A 20,118-nucleotide genomic window follows, 5' to 3' on the forward strand; every position below is an offset into this window, starting at 1 on the left:
GTTGGCAGGTGCCACCGGTCTGAACTGGCTCTGGCTTGGATTCCAGGGCCTTGTATTCCTGAACCCCATTTCTCTGCTTCCCACAGACAGTTCGCAGCGTCCGGCGCCGGCACTGTTACCCGCCGACGTGGCGCCGCTGGCTCTTCTACCTGTGCCCAGGCAGCCTGATTGCCGGCAGTGCCGTCCTGCTGTACGCCTTCGTGGAGACTCGGGACAACTACTTCTACATTCACAGCATCTGGCACATGCTCATTGCTGGCAGTGTGGGCTTCCTGTTGCCTCCTCGTGCCAAGACTGACCACCGGGTCCCTTCCGGAGCCCGGGCCAGGGGCTGTGGTTACCAGCTGTGCATCAATGAACAGGAGGAGCTGGGCCTTGTGGGCCCAGGAGGGGCCACTGTCAGCAGCATCTGTGCCAGCTGAGGGGGCTTTGGGCCAAGCTCTGAGGGGTATGAACCTGCCTAGGGTTCCTCCGGGGGCTCCGGAACCCACCTAGGTACAAGGGACAAGCTGTGTTTCTTAACAACACACAGTCTTTCTCAAGGATGACTGTTTTCAGGGATCAGGAGGCTTTTCTAAGATATGGAGAACTCCTTAAGAGCCCAGAGTCCTCCTGTGTTTATGGAGTCTTAAGGATGAGCTATGCAGGACACTGGGCCCTTGAGGACCAGGGAGTCCCTAGGGGTGTGGAGCCCTCCCCAGGCATAGGGAGCCTTCCTACAGACGAGAGAACTTCCCAAGGAGACAAACTTTCATCCACAACGTGTCATCAGTACACGGGGAAGCAGGAGTCCATCCTGGAGGAAAGTCACCAGATTTTCCCAGTGGCTCACAGGATTGGCCTTGGGCTGCTGGGCTGGGCTCTAAGAGAGATGGGGCTGGCACTGCCAGGCAGCTGGTGCCCGATGTGGTACAGGTGGAGTCTGGGACGTCTCCAATGAAGTCTGTGCTGAGTCTGTGCTGCCGTTTTTTCCCTTGTGGGGTCAGGGTGTGGGGAAGTGGGGAAGGGGGACACTGAGGAAATCCTGAGAATGACAGGGACCTTCCTGGAGAAGCTGCTGGAGCCACTCACTGCCAGTGGCTTCCGCCCTGTGGCTTGTACACTGGCTTCCCTCTCATGTGTCCCTCCCTGACGCCCGTTTCCCAATTGCTATGGATCCTAGTCTGGAGTCATGAAGAGGGTGTGTGTATCCGTGTGTGTGAGCGTGCTGGCTGTGTATACACAGAGATGAATTAGTGAGACAGACTTCCCCATGCCGCCTACACACACACAGGGAAGCTAAGGTTCCAGGGAATTAGAGTAACAGGTACGAATTTTAGATGTAGAAGGCATCACAAGAATGGAACTACTATTTTAAGCTTCCATTTTTTTCTTGCATGCCAGAAATAATCTTGTATAAATTGAGATTTCATTTCTTTGTGTGTGTGTGTGTGTGTGTGTGTGTGTGTGTGTGTGTGTGTGTGTGTGTGTGAGAGAGAGAGAGAGAGAGAGAGAGAGAGAGAGAGAGAGAGAGAGAGAGAATCTCTATGTATATAGTTTGTTTTGGCTTAAATCTCGTGATCCTCTGGGTCCTGGAATCACAGACATGGACACCATACCTGGCAGCTGGACTTGTTCTTTTCTCATGGGTTCATAGCTGAGTTTTGAGGATGTTGTCTTACGCTGAGATACTAGAACATTCTTTCTGGTCCCCAGTATCCATACTTTACCCACTTCCGAGAGTTCAGTCCACTCACCTGGTTCCCAGTCAGCAGTCAGACAGGCTACTAAACGCTGAGAAATTTCTTGTTCTGTCTGCATAGCCCCGAGTTCCTGTACCCCAGTTCTGTGCCACATGAGAAGTTCTTGATTGGCTACTCAGACACAGCGTGACATCGGTTCTCCTCCGGGGTCCTGTGCTGGGGTTTACTTGATAAGGCAAATGATGGGTGGTTTTCTCTTTTGAGCTCCGTAGATGGAGCCAGGGGCTCTGCTCCTGTCTCTCTAGGCAACCTGGGACAGTGCTCACACTTCTTCCCTCCCCTCACCCCTCCCACTTGTCAGTCTGGAGCAGGAGCCAGTTTCACATTTCTACCAAATCTTCTCTCTGTGCCTTAAGTCCTTCCTATTCTCTTCACAGCCCAGGCCTTTGAAGCTCAAAGCCTAGACAATACCACTTTATTCTTTATTCTCTGTAATAAAATCTCTTCCCTGAGGCACCGAGTACAGAATAAAGTAGCTGGCTGAGTGGCTAGGAGTGCTGGTGTGTGGCCGGGTGTCCGTTCCTGGATTAAAAGTGCTATTCTTGGGCCAGGTATGGTGGTGCATGCCTTCAACCCCAGCATTCTGGGGGCAGGAGCTGTGAGGTAGCGTGAGTGAGAGCCAGCCGAGGTTACATAGATCCTCTCTTAAAGAAAAGTAAAATAAAATGGCTGGACAAATGGCTCAGCAGTTGAGCATGCATTGCTGTTCCAGAGGACCTGAGTTCAAATCCCTGTACCCACAGCTCGAGGGGACACACACTCTGGGCTCCATGGGCACTCTCCACACAAGTGACATACACTCACATGGACACAAACACACATACACATGGTTAAAAATAATAAATTTTTTAAAAAAGAAAAAAGGCTATTCCTTACCTTCTCTGTGGCCGTACCACTCTCAATACACCCGTGCTTGTCTGATCTCAGAGGCTAAGCAGGGCTGGGGCTGATCAGTGCTTGGGTGGGAGATAAGCCATTCTCACCCCGGGATAGGTAGAACTGGTCATGAGGACAGTTGACCCAATAGCCAGGGCTCAGGACTGACTGGACAGAAGGCAGAGGAGGGAAGGGAGTTGGGATACCCTACTCTGTTGGGGGTTGGAAGGGACTTCTCGTGAAGGGGATCTTCAGTGAGAAAGACTTAAGTGGATTGCTACAGTGCCAAGATGTTGTACTAGTCACTAGTGTACTAAGGACACGTGATGTATTGCCCAGCCTGGGGCACACACTGCAGACAAAGGTCAGGGCCTGGTTGGAAATGGTTACGATGATGGGGAGAGTCAGGGGTAGGAAAGCCTGACAGATATTTAGGAAGGGGGAAGGGGGTGATGAGAGGGAGGCGGTGAGCTCTTTACCTTGAGGGGACAGGGAAATGAAAACATCCCCTTACATACTGGAAGCACTTAAGTGGGGTGGCAGCATGCACAGATGTGTGTTGATGGCTGGTGTGAAGGATGTGTTTGGAAGAGGAGGGTCAGTGACAAAGCACCACAGTATTTGAAAGAGAAATGATGGGGCTTTTTACAGTGGAAGGAGGAGACTGGTTTAAGAGCTCCAGGAAACAGACGTTAGGGCATAAGTTCCCGACAGCAAGTGTGGTGTGTGAGGTATGAAAGTCTAGGATTACCGCTCTCTTTGACATGGATTATGGCTCCATTTCCTGAAATGTTAGCACTCAGAGGATGATGAGAACAGTTTGAGACATTTTAAATTAGAAATATTTGTTGGAGTACTGGGTGGGTAGGTGGGGCAGCAGTAAGACAGGATTGGACACAGCGGCTGAACCATGCCTGAGTCCTTAGTTGTCTGCCGCCTTGGATCATCGGGAACATCTAAGATCCATCAAGCCTTGTAGACACAGGGCTGTGACCAGTAGCTATTGCTGCTTCCTTGCATGAGTCTGTTCACACAGTCACACCTAGCACCCTGCGTGGGGCATACCTAGTAACACTAGCTCAGCACTGCCGGGTGGTGGAGTGAGAACACCATGTGACAATTCGGTTCCACCGTCTTGTTAGAAAGCCCTGGGAGAGCCAGAGGCATGAGTTGGAGCTGATGGCATCCTGACCCAAAGGAGCTCTCCTGTTGGTGACACGAATGTAAACATGGGCCGGGTCCCAAATGATGGCCCCAGCAAAGGACAACCTCAACACATCAAGAAATGTGTGCATGAGATCATGTCTAAAGTGGCCCGAAAACTTGACCTTGGTGTGGTTCACGAATAGCATGAGCAAAGACCACCACCCCCATGGGTAGCTGACACACTAAACATGACCCCGGAGGACACTGAAATGCATTGACATGGAGTTAAGAAATGCAAAAAAAGGGGTTGGGGATTTAGCTCAGTGGTAGAGCGCTTGCCTAGGAAGCGCAAGGCCCTGGGTTCGGTCCCCAGCTCCGAAAAAAAAAGAACCAAAAAAAAAAAAAAAAAAAAAACCAAAACCCCACTTTCTAGTGAATTAAAATTTTTATTTTTTGAGAAAGGGTCTCACTGTGTAGCCCTGGCTGACCCCAAACCCATGGAGATCCTCCCGCCTCTTCTCCCGAGTGCTGAGATTAAAGGAATCACCACCGTGCTTTACTTTCTCGGAGTAATTTGACCAACAATGAGCCAACGTTTGAAGCCTTCACTGTCTTCCTGTGTCTTCTGGCTTGTGGTTACTGGCCTATCTATAGTCTGACTGTGGTATATGTGTGTCTGGTGTCTGACTGTCCTTGTTTCTTATCTGTTCTGTGTCTGAATGTGTGTCTGCTTTCTCCCTGTGTCTGTCTGCTCTCTGGCTGCCCCGTGCCTATCTCTCAAACTGGCTTTGAAGTGTATTTATAGAGCAGCACAGACAATACAGCACAAGACGCAAATGAGGAATTCCTACCAAAATCTTAGAGTTTTCAAAAGGAAGTAGCTTTATTGCTCCCAACAGACCCAGGATAGTAAACAAAACCACACAGAGGTTATCAACCTATAACCACATGTTACTTTCAACATTTATGTCAGGCATTTGTTTTAAAGTTGCTTCCAACCCGTTAGCTGTTTGTAGCAAATGATTACCTCAACGTACAGTATTCTGGGTCGAGGGCATGGACAGGCACATAAAATTAAATCTATGCATTAGCTTAGGTTGAGAAGCTGATTGCATAGGGAATCACCTCGTAAGACTAATTACATTCTCTTAAAAGTTGTCAAGCAAGCTGAGCACACAGTAGGACAGCAGGTTAAGTACACAGTCTTAAATAATCTCAAGGGATATTCACTATGAGATCTGCCAAAAGTTCAGTCTTTTGGGGGAACTCGTATTTTCTTAAGATTGTATCAGTACAGGATTAAGACTTACACAATCATGGGAGTAGCTCCATCTGTGAAAGCATTTGGCACTGGACCGGAAGCTTTTCCAGGCCTGGTGGTCTGGCAGTCAAGCCACCATTGAGGAAAGAATTAGAGTTGAAGAAACAAAATGGGAAATGTGTCCACCGCTCTCCAAGCCTAACTGCGTGTGTGGCCTGCAAGAGAAGTGGGCTTTTGACACATGGCTGCACTTGGCCCTGAGATCAGCTCAGGGAGGAGATCTGGCTAGAACTGGCTTGGCTACTAACAAGGTTGTGACGTGAGTGCTCCTGAAGGACTGGGTGTTGCTCTCTTTGGCTTCCCAGTTTCTGTGCATGTTTCTCATGGGCGATGCTTCACCAAACCCATGCAGAAGGAAATTCTTAGAAGCACATTTTTAGCCTTGTTTGGCCGTCCTGGTACAAAGCTGCCATTAGTAATTAAGCTAATTTTGTCGGGATCTTGGACCCTGCATGAGTCTGTGAAGGAGAGATGAGGGCAGAGGAAACCAAGTCTCTACGTCCCCTTGGGCTGACTCCTCACCTTTTTTTTGTTAACCCCCCCACCCCCAGCTTTTATTGATCATTAAGGTTTTCAAAAACCTCAAGTCCTCTCCTTTCTTCTAGGCATGTGCCAGCCTGGGCTTCCCCGTCTCCCTTGTGTTAGTTGTGGTCCTGTGTTGTCCACAGAGACCCAAGAGTGGAAGTGGCCCATGTGATGCGAGCCACTTCTAGGCGCAGGCCTGTTTACCTCCCTTTTCCCTGGCCATGGTGATCGGCAGCATTCTGGATTATAACTATATTATCCTGAGTCCCAGAAGGGTGCTACAGAGCTGAACCCCAGCCAAGCTCAAATAAAACCAAAGCACGAGTGAGAAGCAGGCCTTAATGGTTTTTAAGCTGCTGAAAAATTGAAGCCATTACCACCATAGAACTTAGCCTCTGAGGCTGACAAAGATAGAGGCTAAGAGTTAAAAGTGGAGGGCTGGGGATTTAGCTCAGTGGTAGAGCGCTTACCTAGGAAGCGCAAGGCCCTGGGTTCGGTCCCCAGCTCCGAAAAAAAAAGAACAAAAAAAAAAAAAAAGAGTTAAAAGTGGGACGTTTTCCTGGTGAGGAGTCCTCCCCACACCAGGGCTGTGACAGCAGCCCTCACCTCTGTGTTCCTCAGACTGTAGATGAAGGCGTTCAGTGAGGGCGCCACAATTGCATAGAGTAACGTGATAATCTTACCCACACTGGGGTCTTGGTCTTTGGGCTTGAAGTACATGAAGGAGATGGTTCCGTAGAAAATCACCACCACCGTGAGGTGGGCAGAGCAGGTGGAGAAGGCCTTGCTCCGGCCTGTAGCAGAGGGGATCCTCAGGATGGCAGTCAGGATGAAAATGTACGACAGGCATATGAGCAGGAGAGGAGTCACTGTCAGGACAACCGTGGCCACCATTAATAGCAGTGCGTTGAGGGAAATGTCCCCACAGGCCAGTTTCAGCACTGCCAAGATCTCACAGAAGAAATGGTTGATGATGTGATGACCACAGAAGGGGAGGCGCCAGGCAAGGATGGAGTGCAGGAGTGAGTTGGCAAAGCCTGTCCCCCAGATTGTTGCTGCCATCTGTGTGCACAGCTGCCCGTTCATGAGCTCCAAGTAGCGGAGTGGCTGGCAGATAGCCACGTACCGGTCGTATGCCATCACAACCAGAAGCAGGCACTCCGTAGTACCTAGTGCCAGGGTCAAGTACATCTGCAGGGCACAGCTGGGGAAGGAGATGGTCCTTTGGACATCCAGGAAGTTGAGGAGCATCATAGGTGTGAAGGAAGAGGTACCGCAGATGTCTATGAGAGAGAGGTTGCTGATAAAGAAGTACATGGGGCTGTGCAGGTGGGGGTCCATCACAATCAGCCCCACAAGGAAGGCGTTTCCTAACAGAGTTATACAGTAGATGCCTAGACAGAGCACAAACAGAGCTATCTCTAGGCTGTGGTGGTCCTGGAGTCCCAGGAGGATATACTCTGTCGCAGCTGTGTGGTTTGTCCGATCCATCTCATGTCTTCTTTTGCCACCAGGACCACACAGCTCTGGCTGGATGGAAAATGTGCAAGGCGGGCATGGGACCTGCAGCAGGTCAGCCCCCTTCGCTGGAATTTCGTTCCGCCATCTGTATAATGAGAGAGTTGGACTTTAGGTCTCCAGTTCTATTGACATAGCCAGGGGATAACGTGGCACATTTTGGTCCCCTGCACTCTTCGCTGTTCTCCACAGCGTTGCTCAGAGGAGGCGGGGGACTCATGTGTGATGTCCAAGTCTCCGTCCTCCCGAGTGCTAGTATCACAGGTGTGTGCCGTCACGCCCAGCTTGTCAAGTGTCCTTGGCTGTTCAAAGGAACCCCTTTTCTAAATCATGACTTCCTAGGACAGTGCCGTCCATAGCATTTCTGCTTCATTCATTCACTGGGTGTTTATTGAGCACCTTCTCTGTGTTAGATATTGTTTCAGAGGTGGGGGCTCCAAAAGAAACAAAAAGAGCGAGGGAATTTTTTCCCACACCTGTCATAGGCATTGCCAGAGGCAAGAGGTGCTCCGGAAGTCAGGTGTTTGGTGGCTGCTGTCACCTAGCACAGGACATTTTGGCTCCCCAGGGATGTGTAAATCCGACGGTTGGTCATCTCTCTTTAAGCAGTTGCAGCAGGACAGTCTCTTGATTTTTTTTTTTTTTTTGGTTCTTTTTTTCCGGAGCTGGGGACCGAACCCAGGCAGTCTCTTGATTTTAAAAGGGAGATCCAAGAGCACGCATGCTCAGGAGAGCTGCTGCTGGTTTAACCTGGTTCTGAGAGCCCATGAGCCCGTGCTATGTACCATGGACACAGCAGAGACAGCGGTGGCTTCTGCTACTCTGAAGTTTAGAACCACTTGCCCTCTTGCTCTTGGTGACCTTGGACACAATGCTTCCTTTCCTGGGGTTTTTGTCCCTTGAGAGTCTCTCAAGAAGTCAAATCTGAGCTCCGAAGAGACAGCTTAGTCATCACTGGCTGTGCGGTTACAAAAGGGTCTGGTTCTGTCGTAAATCGGCAAAAGGCGTAAACCGACCTCTCTGCCCTTTCCTTCATTTCCATCCCTCACATAAAACCAAGAGGGATGGCAGAGGCTTTGTGGACACTCTGCTCTGCTCTCCTACCTCATGGGAACCGCACCCGTTCTACACATCTGCTTCAGTCTTGGTAGAGTGTTTCCGCCGTTAGATATAGTCCCTGTAATCCAGGCTCTGGCCTCTACTGTGAGAGATCCTGGGGTGGACCCGCCTTTCTTGCCCACTCTTAGAGGCTCAGCTTGTACACCTTCCTTGGCTGCCCACCCTGACAACTGGCTGTTGGTAGATGGATTTCGCTGTATTGTGTTATGGTCTCTCCTCTCCTCTCCTCTCCTCTCCTCTCCTCTCCTCTCCTCTCCTCTCCTCTCCTCTCCTCTCCTCTCCTCTCCTCTCCCCTCCCCTCCCCTCCCTTCCCCCCTTCCTCCCTCCCTCCCTCCTCTCTCTTTCTCTGACTAGACTGTTGAATAGTGAGTTATCTAAGTGAAAAGTATACATCCAGTTTGTTACTGTGGCCCGTTCCCAAGAAGGTCAATGATTGTCATTCCGACTGAACCATGTGTTGAGATGGCTGCTATCACTCTGCCCCGTGTAGTGACCTCTGATATGAAGACTCCTCCCACTCCACCAGAAAGATGTAACTGTTGGGAATAGTTGTTTTTCCAGTGGGGAGGGGCACATCAGGAGCATCGTGGGCTTCACTGCGGTTTCAGGGTCTGCTCATGACACATTAGGGCAATGAGAGCTAATCCATTTTAAGTGGAGAAAATACCGGTTGCCAGGCAACCAGCAGCTTCGACTCACAACTTGGGCCCAGGATGGGCCACATCAGTCAGGATATGCTGGGTTGTGCTGCAGTAACACACAACCTCATAATTTTAGCTGTCTTAACATGACAAATGTGTCTTTCTTAGTGTTCACACACTGTGGATTCCGGAGGGTTCTTTCTAGAGACTGGCTAAGAGAGGCCTCTGCCACTTGGGATATGACCAGTTATTGCTGGGGAAGGACACTCTGGAATAGCTCCAGCATCGTTATACGCTCATACCCAAAAGTGCAACATCAACCTGCAGATTACAGGGCCTGTGTAGTCCCGACACACGTTCAGAAGAGAGAGAACCAGGAAGGTTACTGCATATCAGCACTGCATCTGGGCACCTTGGCATCTCATGGCACACTCAGATCCCTTCTAAATCAGGCATGGTGGTACATGCCTATAAAATCACGAGGGAAGGGCTGGAGAGATGGCTCAGTGGTTAAGAGCACTGACTGCTCTTGGTAGCTCATAACCATCTGTAAATGAGATCGGATGCCCTTCTCTGGTGTGTCTGTTGACAGCTACAGTGTGCTCATACATAATAAATAAATAAATAAATAAATAAATAAATAAATAAATAAATAAATCTATCTTTTTTAAAAACCACAAGGGAGACCAAGGCATGAGAATCATAGGTTTGAAGTCAGTCTGGTTTCCATGAAGAGTACCAAGTCAGATCTTTTTTTTTTTCACAAGTGACTCTAGCATCTATCCAGATGACACTCTTATTCCCTGGAAAAGCACCATATTCAAAGAGCTATGAGACATTGACTGTCCCCCAGAACCACATCTCTGCTCTCTTTCTATGGTCTTAGACCTTGTGGAGGCATCGGCAAAGCAGGGCTGAGCCCTGGAGTAGGAAAGAAGAGACCTGGGCCTGCTTTCTGGCTCTTTGTCTTTTAATCTGCGGTGTGACCTTGGCCAAGTTCTTGCAACTCAGAAAATAGAGACATTCACTTAGCTGATCTCTGGTCCTCTGTGACCTCCCAAACATCCCATCATGTTGTTCCAGAAACTTCTAACCCCGAGGCCTGGCAGGCTAGTGTTAGTTTGCAAGGTAATTATGATGTTTCGTTGCTGGTTAGTCTAATGTTAACCACGAAATTCTTAAAAATGCAGGCTTCAGACATTATTTTTATACAAAGGAAGGGTCATAACAACTAGAAAGTTCACTTTCTTTAAAATTCCTGCATCACCATTTGCACCAGCACTGTGTGACAGGGTGGTGAGAGAGACCTTTGAGTCAGTCTGACCTGGGCCCACACACAGCTTTGCTGATTGATAGCATCAGACAGAGAATGTGATGGTTGGGACTTGTTGAAGCTTTGCCCTGTGTATGCCACAGACTCTGGGGGTGAAGTGATCCTTTACTAGGCCTGGGTGCTAGCACAGAAGGAGTTGTCTCCTTTCATAATTGCTGTGTGGTGGCCTTGGGTGGGTCCGTCCATCCATCCATCCATCCATCCATCCATCCATCCATCCACCCTCCCTCTTGCCCTAGCAGGCTTTTTTTGTGTGGTCATTTGAGACAGGGCCATTGACTAGCCTGGCATTTGCTACACAGACCAGGCTGGCCTCAAATTTATAGTGATGCTCCTACCTCTGTCTCCCAAGTGCTGGGACTGCAAGTGTCAACGCCATGTTTAGTTTGCTAACAGCCTTCATTTCCTCACCTGTCATAGGTAGATGGCAGTGTTTCCTTGGAAGTGGCGATATTTTAGGGATGCAGTGTGTGTAAGTGTGTGTGTGTGTGTGTGTGTGTGTGTGTGTGCGCGCAGAAGCTACTAGTACAGAGCCTGGCTCATGGTAAATATTCAGCCAGTATAGACATTGTCATGTGGTAAACGCTTTACCTTTTAAATATTTTGAAGAAAAGTCACTGAGAATAGCATGCCGAACGATGCTCCTTACCACAGACTTGCTGATGCCCTGGCACGAGAAACTGTGGGGATCTGGAGCCACGCTAGCTGATCTGAAGATTGAGGAGCTGGCCGGGTGGTCCTGAGCTCATAACTAGGAGGTGCAGTGCGCTAAGGTGGGTCAGGCTGAAGGGCCCCAAGGATTAGCGTCCAGGTCCCCCGTCACACAGCCTTCCTGCTCCCTCTCCAGGGACCACATAGTCCCTGCCCAATTTAAAGTTAGACTGCACACTCACAAACTTTCAGGTCTGCCAGCTGAGGAACCTGGGCTCCCGGGAGTCCACAGATTCTGTGTCCTGTCCCCGGAGGCTCCTGCTGATGTGAGAGGGACAGAGAACGTGAAGGTTGGGACTTGTTGTGACCTGGCCCGGTGTACGCCACACGCTCTGGGACAGGGCTGGTCCTTTACTAGGCCTGGACACTTGAGCAGAAGAATGAGTTGTCTCCTTTTATAATCACTGTGTGGCCTTGGATCTGTTCACCCAACTTTGAGAAAGGCTACTCGCTGGGTGGGAGTGTGAGACCCCCCCCCAACTTTATATAAAGGTTTTAGAGTCAAAGCTCAACTTGGACATGTGGATTTTATTTATTATTTATTTTTTACAGGTTTTTCTCTTTCCTCTTCCCTTCCTGGCCGTCTACAATAAAGACGGTATTTAGAATTTAGATTACTAAAATGCAGCTATAAATGAGACAGGAGAATTTACAATGTTTCATACTATGCCATAATATATCTTCTGGAATTTTATCAGCGATACAAGTCAAAGCGAAACGTTATAGCAAGATTATCTCTTGTTTTCTATCTGCCTCTGGGATGGCGTTTGCTGCCTGGGGGTTGGGGGGGGGGACACCTGGACCCAAGAAGTCTGAGACTGGATCAGTGTCTCCTCAGCCCCACCCTCCTAGATGCAGGCAACTTCTCTATCCACACCCAACAACAGCAAAACAATTCCCCGAAGCCCACGGCTCTCCTGCTTCCTCGCCCTCACTTCTGTAACGCCAAACTACACGGGCGAATTACAAATATTATCTTACATCGCTCCCCATCCCAGTTGCTCACTCACGGGTGTCAAAGTTCCCAACTCTTTCTGTTCCTCACTCCCTCTCTCTGCTCATGTGGCTAAGGCTGTAGCACCCGCTTCCTTACCACCTCATCCCCAGCCCCAGAGCCCCGTGGAGCAATGAGATCTCCCACTTCTTAAAAAACACACCATCATTTCTTAGATCCAGTGTCATATTTATTTAGAAATATTGAACAAAGGACCAAGGGAACGATACTTATCTGTAACCCCATTGCCCAGAGAGGAAGCAACTGCTAATTAGCATCTCATCAGAGTTTTCCAGAATTTTCTACAGACTTAATCAAATATCCACGAGGCAAATAATTGAAAAATAAGATTAGGGAGGCACTGAATGCACTGTTTTGTGGCCTGCTCCCCCCTCCTGTTTATTACATTGTGATAATTTCCCATCATCCAGTATTTCTCAAGACGTGCTTTCTGGTGGCTGTATTGCATTACACCGTTGAACTCAACCTGAATTTACTTGAACATTCCTTCCCAATTGGACATCAAGATTGGTATATTTTTGTACTGCAGATTAATGTGTTTTGGGCTGTAATTTATATTCTTATATACAGATCTTTAATTGCACCCTTAGGGTTTTTTTTGTTTGTTTGTTTCGTTCGTTTGTTTGTTTGTTTGAAAAGGCATCTTATATAGACCAGGCTGATCTCAAACTTGCTATGTGGTTGAGGACTTCCTTTAACTTCTGTCTCTTTAAGGGCTGAGATTACAGTCATGACCCCTCACTGGCTGCAGCACTTGGGAAAGCAGGCCCTACACCTTGCCTGGGCAGCTTGGTGGAGCTGGCCCTGGTGGCAGCAAACCAAGCAAGGTGAGCAAACCAAGAGCGTGAGCTAGGGAGAGCTGGCCTGCTTCTCATCTGCTGTGGACAAGGGATGTCCACCCTCCTTGCCCCTCAATGCCTGAGGCAAGCAGGAGAGCTGGCCCCCGGGGCCATGAGACCTAGGGAGTTAACCCTGCCTCTCACTGGCTGTGGTGTTCTGGAGATCAGACCCTATATGTCCACCGGGCAGCTAGAGCCTGGTGATGAGGGCGCAGGTGAACTAGCCCCGGGGGCTGGCCCTGGCCCTGGCCAGCTGCTGCATTGGGTGAGGTAGCTGGGGCAGTGCTGGAGAACTCCCCCTGGTGGTGTGGGTGCTGGAGAGCTACTGGGCTGACCAACTCAGCCACCAGCCAGGCCCAGATCCAGGTTTTTGAGTTGGTCCATCCCAACTTCTGATCTTCTGGAGCACGGGAAGGGGCCAGTCCTGCAGGTCCAAAGCTGCAGGACCTCCATGACACAGCACAACAACAGGGTAACTGAGAGGAGGCCCCGTGAGGATCCAGATAGTGCAGCAGAAGCCTTGAACCAGACCAAGGACTCATTGCAATGAACAGTAAAGGGGTGGACAGAAGGGGAATACGCTGGGGCGCACTGGGACACGTCACAGCTTCCATGATGAGATTTGATTTTCATCACCACGATGAGGGGTGGTTTTGTCTTTATGCATACGAAGGCTCGCCAGCTTGTGTGTGTGCGCACCATGTGTGCAGTGTCCATGGAAGTCGGAGGAGGGCTGGAACCCTGGACCTGGAGTGACAGGAGACAGTGTGAGCTGCTTTGTGGGTGTGGATCTACTGCAAGGACACAGAGCACTCTCACCTGCTGGGCCATCCCTCCAGCGCTCAGTTCTCATCCTCAAATCTTTCTTTTGTAAATGGAATTGTCAGATGCATTACTTAAGTTAGAGGTAAGAAGGGAGTGCTAGGACGGTTATTTAACCCAGGGCATGGACCTTCTGCCCCTAAGTAAGCAGAATTCTTGGTTGTTTTGAACATCCTGTTTGAGATGTCTGTAGGAAAACAAGCACCTCCTCTGTGGGCAGTCTGGGTTTTATTACTTGTGTTGATGTCTCTTGGCTCTTGGCCAGCCGGACATGCAGACTAGGTCCCAGCGGGAGCGGCTTCTGTCCCCTGCCCTGCCTCTTAATGCCCTTTCTCTTATGCCTGACTCCCTGAGAGTCCCAGAGGAAGGAGGCAGGCCCAATAGAGGAATGGAAGGCTTGTGTGGGACTGTGGTGGCCTGCAGCCAGCTAGCAGGAGGGCAGGATTGCTGCTTGGAGGTCAGACTCATTATGGTGTAGATGATGCTGGGCACTGAAGCCAGAGTGGGTGGGGCCTGCATGGCCTCTGTGGCTCTGGATTTGTGTGCTTATAAGCTTCTCAGACAAGGTAACTGTGCAGCCAGAAGTGTCAGTCGTGGAGAGCCCAGGGGTGGGGTGATGAGGGACACAGCAAGCACCCCCAAATCAGATAAAGCAGGAGTACTGGAAGCTGCTGCTACTATAGGGTGGGGATTGGAGGGGGACCCCAACTTGAGGTTGCTCTGGGTGGTCAGTGCCCTGTGACCAGACAGGTCTGGGCTCTTGTGCTTGGACCTAACTCCTGTCTCTGCTGTAAACTCTCAGAGCTCTAGGCCTCGTCTAACCTCTATGGAATTCATCCCACCTCTGTTCAGATTTGGGAAGGAAGAGTATACTACTATACGTGTCTCTACATTTTCTTTTAAAGATTTATTTATTTTACACATAGGCGTACACCTTAACTGTCTTCAAACATCTTCAGACACACCAGAAAAGAACATGAGATCCCATTACAGATGGTTGTGAGCCACCATATAGTTGCTGGGATTTGAACTCAGGACCTCTGGAAGAGCAATCAGTGTTCTTTACCTCCGAGTCATCTCTCCAGGCCCTGTGTCTCTACATTTTCATGTTCATGCATGCACTTCCTAAACAAGTCCTGGGCTTGCACTTGGGCCTGGCTGAATTTGGGACAGAGTAGGAGGAAGTGATGCTTTCTGCCCTTGGTATAGTGTTGGAAACCTAGGACACAGGAGAGGAGCACATGGCTGTGAGCCTGAAGGGGCAGGAAGTCCTTCTGCACATGTGTTGTGTGCTGTGTAGCACTGCTTCATAGGGAGAACACAGAACTTGATGGTGGGCAGTGTGGGAAATGGGGAAGGCTCATGCTTGGCTGGTGTGTGGGGCTATGAGGTAGGAAAGGGTGGGAGAAGGCTGGAAGCTAGGCAGGCGGGCGGGCAGTACCTAAAAGGCCCTGAAAAGCATCTGCTGGGTCCTGAGAGCAGTGAGGAGCTACTTATGGATGTCAGTCAGGAGAGTGATGCCATCTTAAGTGCTTCTTAAAATGGTCCTCCTGATGCCCGGCCAGGGAGAGACTGAAGCAGGCAATTTCAGTGACTATTACCTATTTGTTTATTTTTCAGATTGGGTTTTACTATCCCAGGCTGACATCAAACTCACCGACCTCCTGCCTCAGTTTCACAGATGCTGGTATTGTAGGTGTGAGCCACTGCACTAGCCAAAGACTCATTAGTCTTGAGATCAGCCCAGAGGCTACCGTGGAGGCCCAGGGACAGGTGCTGGGCCCTAGCCTGGTCCAGGCCAGGGCAGGAGCAGAAGGTGACTTGTGAGTGATTCTGTGTCAGAATTACTGGGATTTGGTGCTGTGTCTCTGGAGTGTCGATCCCCACAGCTCCACCTTCTGTCCCACAGTGGTATTGGCATAGGATGACTCACACAAGGCAAGACCCCCCCAACCCATGCACAGCCCTGCCCTCCCTCACCTACAGACCCATCTGCTGCCCCAAGCTTTCCTGGCAGCCTCCTTTACCTCCTTGTTCCTCAGGCTGTAGATAATGGGGTTCAGCATGGGGGTCACCACAGCGTAGAGGACTGTAAAGACCTGGTCTGAGATACGAGCCTCTTTGCTCTTGGGTTTCATGTACATGAAGATGATGGTACTGTAGAAAAGCAGAACCACAGCCAGGTGTGCCGAGCAGGTGGAGAAGGCTTTGCGGCGCCCGGTGGCTGAGGGCACCCTCAGGATGGTGGCCAGGATTAGCATGTAGGACAGGCAGATGAGGGTCAGGGGTACGGGCAGCAGGAGGATGGCTCCCACCAGCAGAAAGGCATCGCTGACTGATGTATCCCCACAGGCCAACTTCAGCACAGCCAGGATCTCACAGGTGAAGTGTCTGATCACGTGGCGGCCGCAGAAGGGCAGCCTCATGGCGATGACCGTCTCTGTCACTGACTTGAAGAGGCAGAGCACCCAGGAGGTTCCCGCTAGCATCAGGCAGAGCCTGTGGCTCATGAGCACGGGGTACCTGAGCGGCTGGCAGATGGCCAAGTAGCGGTCGTAGGCCATGACCGCTAGCAGCAGGCACTCGGTGGAGCCCGTAGAGAGGCTCAGACACATCTGGATGGCACAGCCACTAAAGGAGATGGTCTTCCGGGATGACAGGAGGTGGACCAGCATCAGGGGCACAAAGGTAGACGTGTAGCAGATGTCCAAGATGGAAAGGTTACCCAGGAAAAAGTACATGGGCGTGTGTAGGCGAGCATCCAAGATGCTCACCACCACGATGGCCGTGTTCCCCAGCAGGGTCACCAGGTACATAACTGAACACAGAGGAAAGAGTAGGTGCTCCAGGGCTGGGTAGCCAGAAAATCCCTTCAAGATGAACTCAGAGAATGCTGTTCTGTTGCTGGGCTCCATAATGGAGGGTTCTGGTTGGATACACAGATGGAGGAAAGGACAGAGGGTGCAGCTCGTGGGACCACAGAGATTGTCAAGGCCTTTTCCAGCGTGGCGACACTTTCTGTGACCTTGGGACAGACTCCTCGCCCTCTGTAGGCTTCAGTTCATCCGTGTGAGAAGGGTGGGCGGTTTAGAGCAGTGTTTCCCTAAAAGGCTGTTCTTGGCAGTCTGAAGAATCACTGTGAGCCAATGCTGACTGAAGCACAGGCTTTACTAGAGGACTTGTCTTACGTTTATTAGTAGCTCTCCAAAAGCAATGCAGACCATGTGCTCCCGAAGTCCTTTGACCCTAGATCCCCTTCCCACACGTAACCTATCACAGACAAGGAGCCTATGGACAGTTTGGGAGCTGATGAGTAGGATCGGAGATCCACACACTGGATTCATTTGGAAGGCTGTCGAAACACACCTTGTTTTCCTCGAAGCGTTTCTGGCTCAGTGGGTCTGTATGCGGCTGCAGTGCTACTGGCCCAGGCGGGCACCACACTTAAAGCTAGAACGTCTCTGGAGGGCCTCGTGTCTTTCAGGCAGTCTCTGAGCCATTACTTGGTTCCCACTGTCTGGAACTCATTTATCCCTCAGAGTCGGGGTCTGGCTTGTCTCTTCAGGTCAGCTCTGGTCCCCACACACCCTATACTTTGTGTCTCTAAGCCTGTGAGTGGGAACGCCCCCCTCCCCACCACAGAGATGCTCGGTCAGCAGCTTTGTGTGGGCTGAAGCTTTAGAAGTTGCTTCTTTTTGTGAGCTCTCTAGTGACAGGCAAGAAAAAACAGACCCTGAGACACAGTCCCCAGTCTTATTTTCTCCCGGCCAGAACAAAGGATGCTTTGGCTTCCAAACCTCCAAGGTTGTTAACACAGGAGGTTTCCTGACAGCTTCATTGGCGAGATCTCTTGTGGCGGGTGGGGAAACTGAGCTCACACAGTAGCTGCCAGGGAAGTAAATCTCCTGGAGGGCTCTTCACAGCATTGTAACATCGAACCACACGGAGCTGACATTTGCCTCCAACAAGCCCCATATCTGCTGCCCTAGATGGGCACCCCCCTGCTTCCTCCCCACAATCCTCTCACCAGCAAAAAACAGACAAGCAAACAAAACCACCCTCCCCCCAAAACAAACAACCTAACAAAATAAAACAAACAAACAAACAAACAAAAGACAGGTTTAAACCCTTTTTCAGTGTCGGAGTACCTGAGACGATGCTACCATAGCATGAACCACAGTGCCCAAATCCAGCTCCTCTCTGTCTCTCCAGCTGGAGACTTCTCCCCCATTTATTTGCTGCTTGTCTAATCTTTCCAGAAAGCAAGAAGTGACTTAGGACCACCAAACACCGTGCTAGGCATCAGGGGAACAACTGAGCACGTGGTTGCCTCCAGGGCTGACTCCAAACCCTTCAACCATGCCGGACCTCTCCTCCCTACGAGGCACACAAACTTCTTTTTGGTGAGGGGGCTCTTGAAGCGTCTCTCTGTGCTTCTAACATACCTCAGTGTCAAGGCTGGGTGGTCCTGCTGGATATTCCTCCTTCTTACACAGTATTAACAGAGAGTCAAGAGCTTAGTCCTACACCGAGCCCCACCTTGGGAAATCAAGGCCCCTTCTGTAGCAAGGAGAGCTCTGATCTAGTCCCAGGGATTCAAGTAGAAGCTTTGGTCTCAACGTGACTGTGCCCACATCACTGTGAGGTCAGGAGTAGTATGAGCTGAGAGTTCCCCACCAAAGCTCAGTGGGGATTCTCTGAGGCTGGGTGTTTGGGTGGGGCCTCTCTGGGATCAGGGCTCCATCCGAGACAAGCACTGTGTCAGGATTGAGGCAAGGCACAGTCTTCTCTTGAAGCTCCAGTGACAGGATTAAGTCTTGCCCTCCTCTTCGAGTAGTCGCACAGGCACCCGAGGTCCTGGGCTATGTGCTGGAACACACAGACACATACATGCAACTGAGTGCACAAACGCCTGTCTACCACACCATATGCATGAGTGTCCACCCTACCCATGGGCTCGTATGTGTATGTGTGTCATTCCTAAACTCACGTGAATGCATGTAAACAGATCTCTCTCTCTCTCTCTCTCTCTCTCTCTCTCTCTCTCTCTCTCTCTCTCTCTCTCGTGTCACACACACACACACACACACACACACACACACACACACACCAGGACTGGCAGACTTTTGGTCCTATGGCCAAAGTGCTTTACTGAGCTAGGCAGAATGGCCCAATTTCTAGAGGAGGTACATAAAGACCTCAGCTTGTTGAGAGGTGAAGGGGAGTCCATTAGGAAGGAACAACCCCGAGGGTGGGGGTTACAGAGAAGCCTGGGATAAGCTGACAAAATGGACTGCATGTTCTGTCTGCTTCCCAGCCTTCATGCCAAAGCAGAGTCTCCCCAGCTCTGCCTTTTCTCCTACAACCAGGGAGACGCAGGCCAGGGAGCCCTTTCTGTCTTCTCCACTCTCCTGACCCGCTGCTCCCTAAAACTCAGTTCACTCAGTAAGCCTTTCCTCACCTCTTAAGCCAGTCCGCTTCCTACCTTGGTGTTCTTCAGCCTTGGGTGAGCCACCTCTCTCACTTCTTGTCTGCTGTGTCCCCTCCCAGGCCACAGGGATGTCATCTCCTTTCCTCTCCCCCCTTGGGTTCTGAAGGCCAAGTATGTGAGACTAGGTAGTGTCTTGCTGTCTTCCTGCAATAGTTGGACTAACGTAAACGGAAGGGCCAATTGGCCAATTCTGGACTGCTTTCAGCCTAAAGAGTCACTCTTGCAGAACCTGCTCATTAACAGGATCCTTACATTTGGGGAAACTGAGGCTCAGAGATCGTCAGTATCACAGGAATGAGAGTGGGAAGCCAAAGCCTTGGTTGTTCCTCAGGGCTCTCCACCCTTCATTTCCTCTGCACAAACCTGTCTCACCTTCGGCCTCCTCCAGATCTGGGCTCTGGCTCCTGGGGGGAGAAGTTTCATTCCAGCCTGACTTTCCAAACCATGGGAACACGCCAAGCTTTTCTTGTGTGGGGTTGTTGTCGTCGTCGTCGTTGTTATTGTTTTGAGGAATTCATGAAGAGTTTGCAACTTGATAAAATTAAGTGTAACATTTAGAACTTGGCAGGATTATTGTTCGGGCTGAGACTCAGCAGGAGTCTCTGAGGCGGAGGGTTAGGACATTCTGGTGAGATCAAGGCTGGATAGATCTCAGTAGCTTACTGCAGGCAGGAGGGGGCCTCTCCATTCTGGGCAGATCTCAGTGCTCTCCTGGCCAACACTCTTCTAGGGAGCAAGCAGGCCAAATGAAAGTAGCACCATTCCAAGTGCCCTGTGTACCAAGGGATCGCACAATCCCCAAGACAACTTAAAGAGAGGAGAGGAAGTGTGCCCAGCTAACAAACTTTGGGATGCTTCAGGGAGGATGTCCCAAAGACCCAATTACACTAGTAAGTTTCCAGTCTAGTTAGAGAGCTTAATTGGTGTAAAAAAAATTGGAGAAAGTGACTCGAGGTTCAGGAATCCATGCAGGTCAGTCCCCAGCCAGAATCGGCCCAGGGACACTTACAAGTCAATCA

General features: G+C 50.4%; 3 protein-coding genes across 15 annotated transcripts in view; 1 reads left to right on the top strand and 2 right to left on the bottom strand.

Moving 5' to 3' along the window:
* Tmem8b (transmembrane protein 8B) overlaps positions 1-2,605 on the top strand; it is a 29,161-nt gene extending 26,556 nt beyond the window's left edge. For all 12 annotated transcript variants that reach the window (XM_087549203.1, XM_087549208.1, XM_087549202.1 and 9 more), the window contains 1 exon segment: positions 87-2,605. In XM_087549203.1, the coding sequence (XP_087405329.1) occupies positions 87-422 (336 nt within the window). In that variant the 3' untranslated portion in view covers positions 423-2,605.
* Positions 2,606-6,150: 3,545 nt separating this feature from the next.
* On the bottom strand, positions 6,151-7,101 carry Or13e8 (olfactory receptor family 13 subfamily E member 8). The gene has a single exon (NM_001000408.1). The coding sequence runs from the start codon at positions 7,099-7,101 to the stop codon at positions 6,151-6,153; it is 951 nt and encodes a 316-aa protein (NP_001000408.1).
* Positions 7,102-12,100: 4,999 nt separating this feature from the next.
* Positions 12,101-16,651, bottom strand: Or13j1 (olfactory receptor family 13 subfamily J member 1). 2 transcript variants are annotated; one of them, XM_087548223.1, is made up of 2 exons: positions 15,636-16,651; positions 12,101-13,533 (listed from the first exon to the last, which is right to left on the bottom strand). In XM_087548223.1, the coding sequence occupies exons 1-2, from the start codon at positions 16,521-16,523 to the stop codon at positions 13,126-13,128; spliced, it is 1,296 nt and encodes a 431-aa protein (XP_087404349.1). In that variant the 5' UTR covers positions 16,524-16,651; the 3' UTR covers positions 12,101-13,125. The 2 variants fall into 2 exon arrangements, with proteins under 2 accessions (XP_087404349.1, NP_001000407.1); NM_001000407.1 differs by lacking the exon at positions 12,101-13,533 and having other exon boundaries at positions 15,585-16,523.
* Between the last annotated feature and the right edge of the window lie 3,467 nt (positions 16,652-20,118).

This window comes from Rattus norvegicus, chromosome 5 (assembly GCF_021556685.1).
Source record: "Rattus norvegicus strain SHRSP/BbbUtx chromosome 5, alternate assembly SHRSP_T2T, whole genome shotgun sequence".
NCBI lineage: Eukaryota > Metazoa > Chordata > Mammalia > Rodentia > Muridae > Rattus > Rattus norvegicus.

What these genes read in the sequence shown, in the direction of transcription:
- Or13j1 (XM_087548223.1), bottom strand. Translation starts at nt 16,523, where the DNA reads ATGGAGCCCAGCAACAGAACAGCATTCTCTGAGTTCATCTTGAAGGGA. An exon ending in ACAGCCTGAGGAACAAGGAG is followed by an intron (nt 13,534 to 15,635) that starts GTAAAGGAGGCT and finishes CTGTCACTCCAG; the next exon opens with GTCCAGGGTTCCAGCCCTCC.
- Or13e8 (NM_001000408.1), bottom strand. Translation starts at nt 7,101, where the DNA reads ATGGATCGGACAAACCACACAGCTGCGACAGAGTATATCCTCCTGGGA.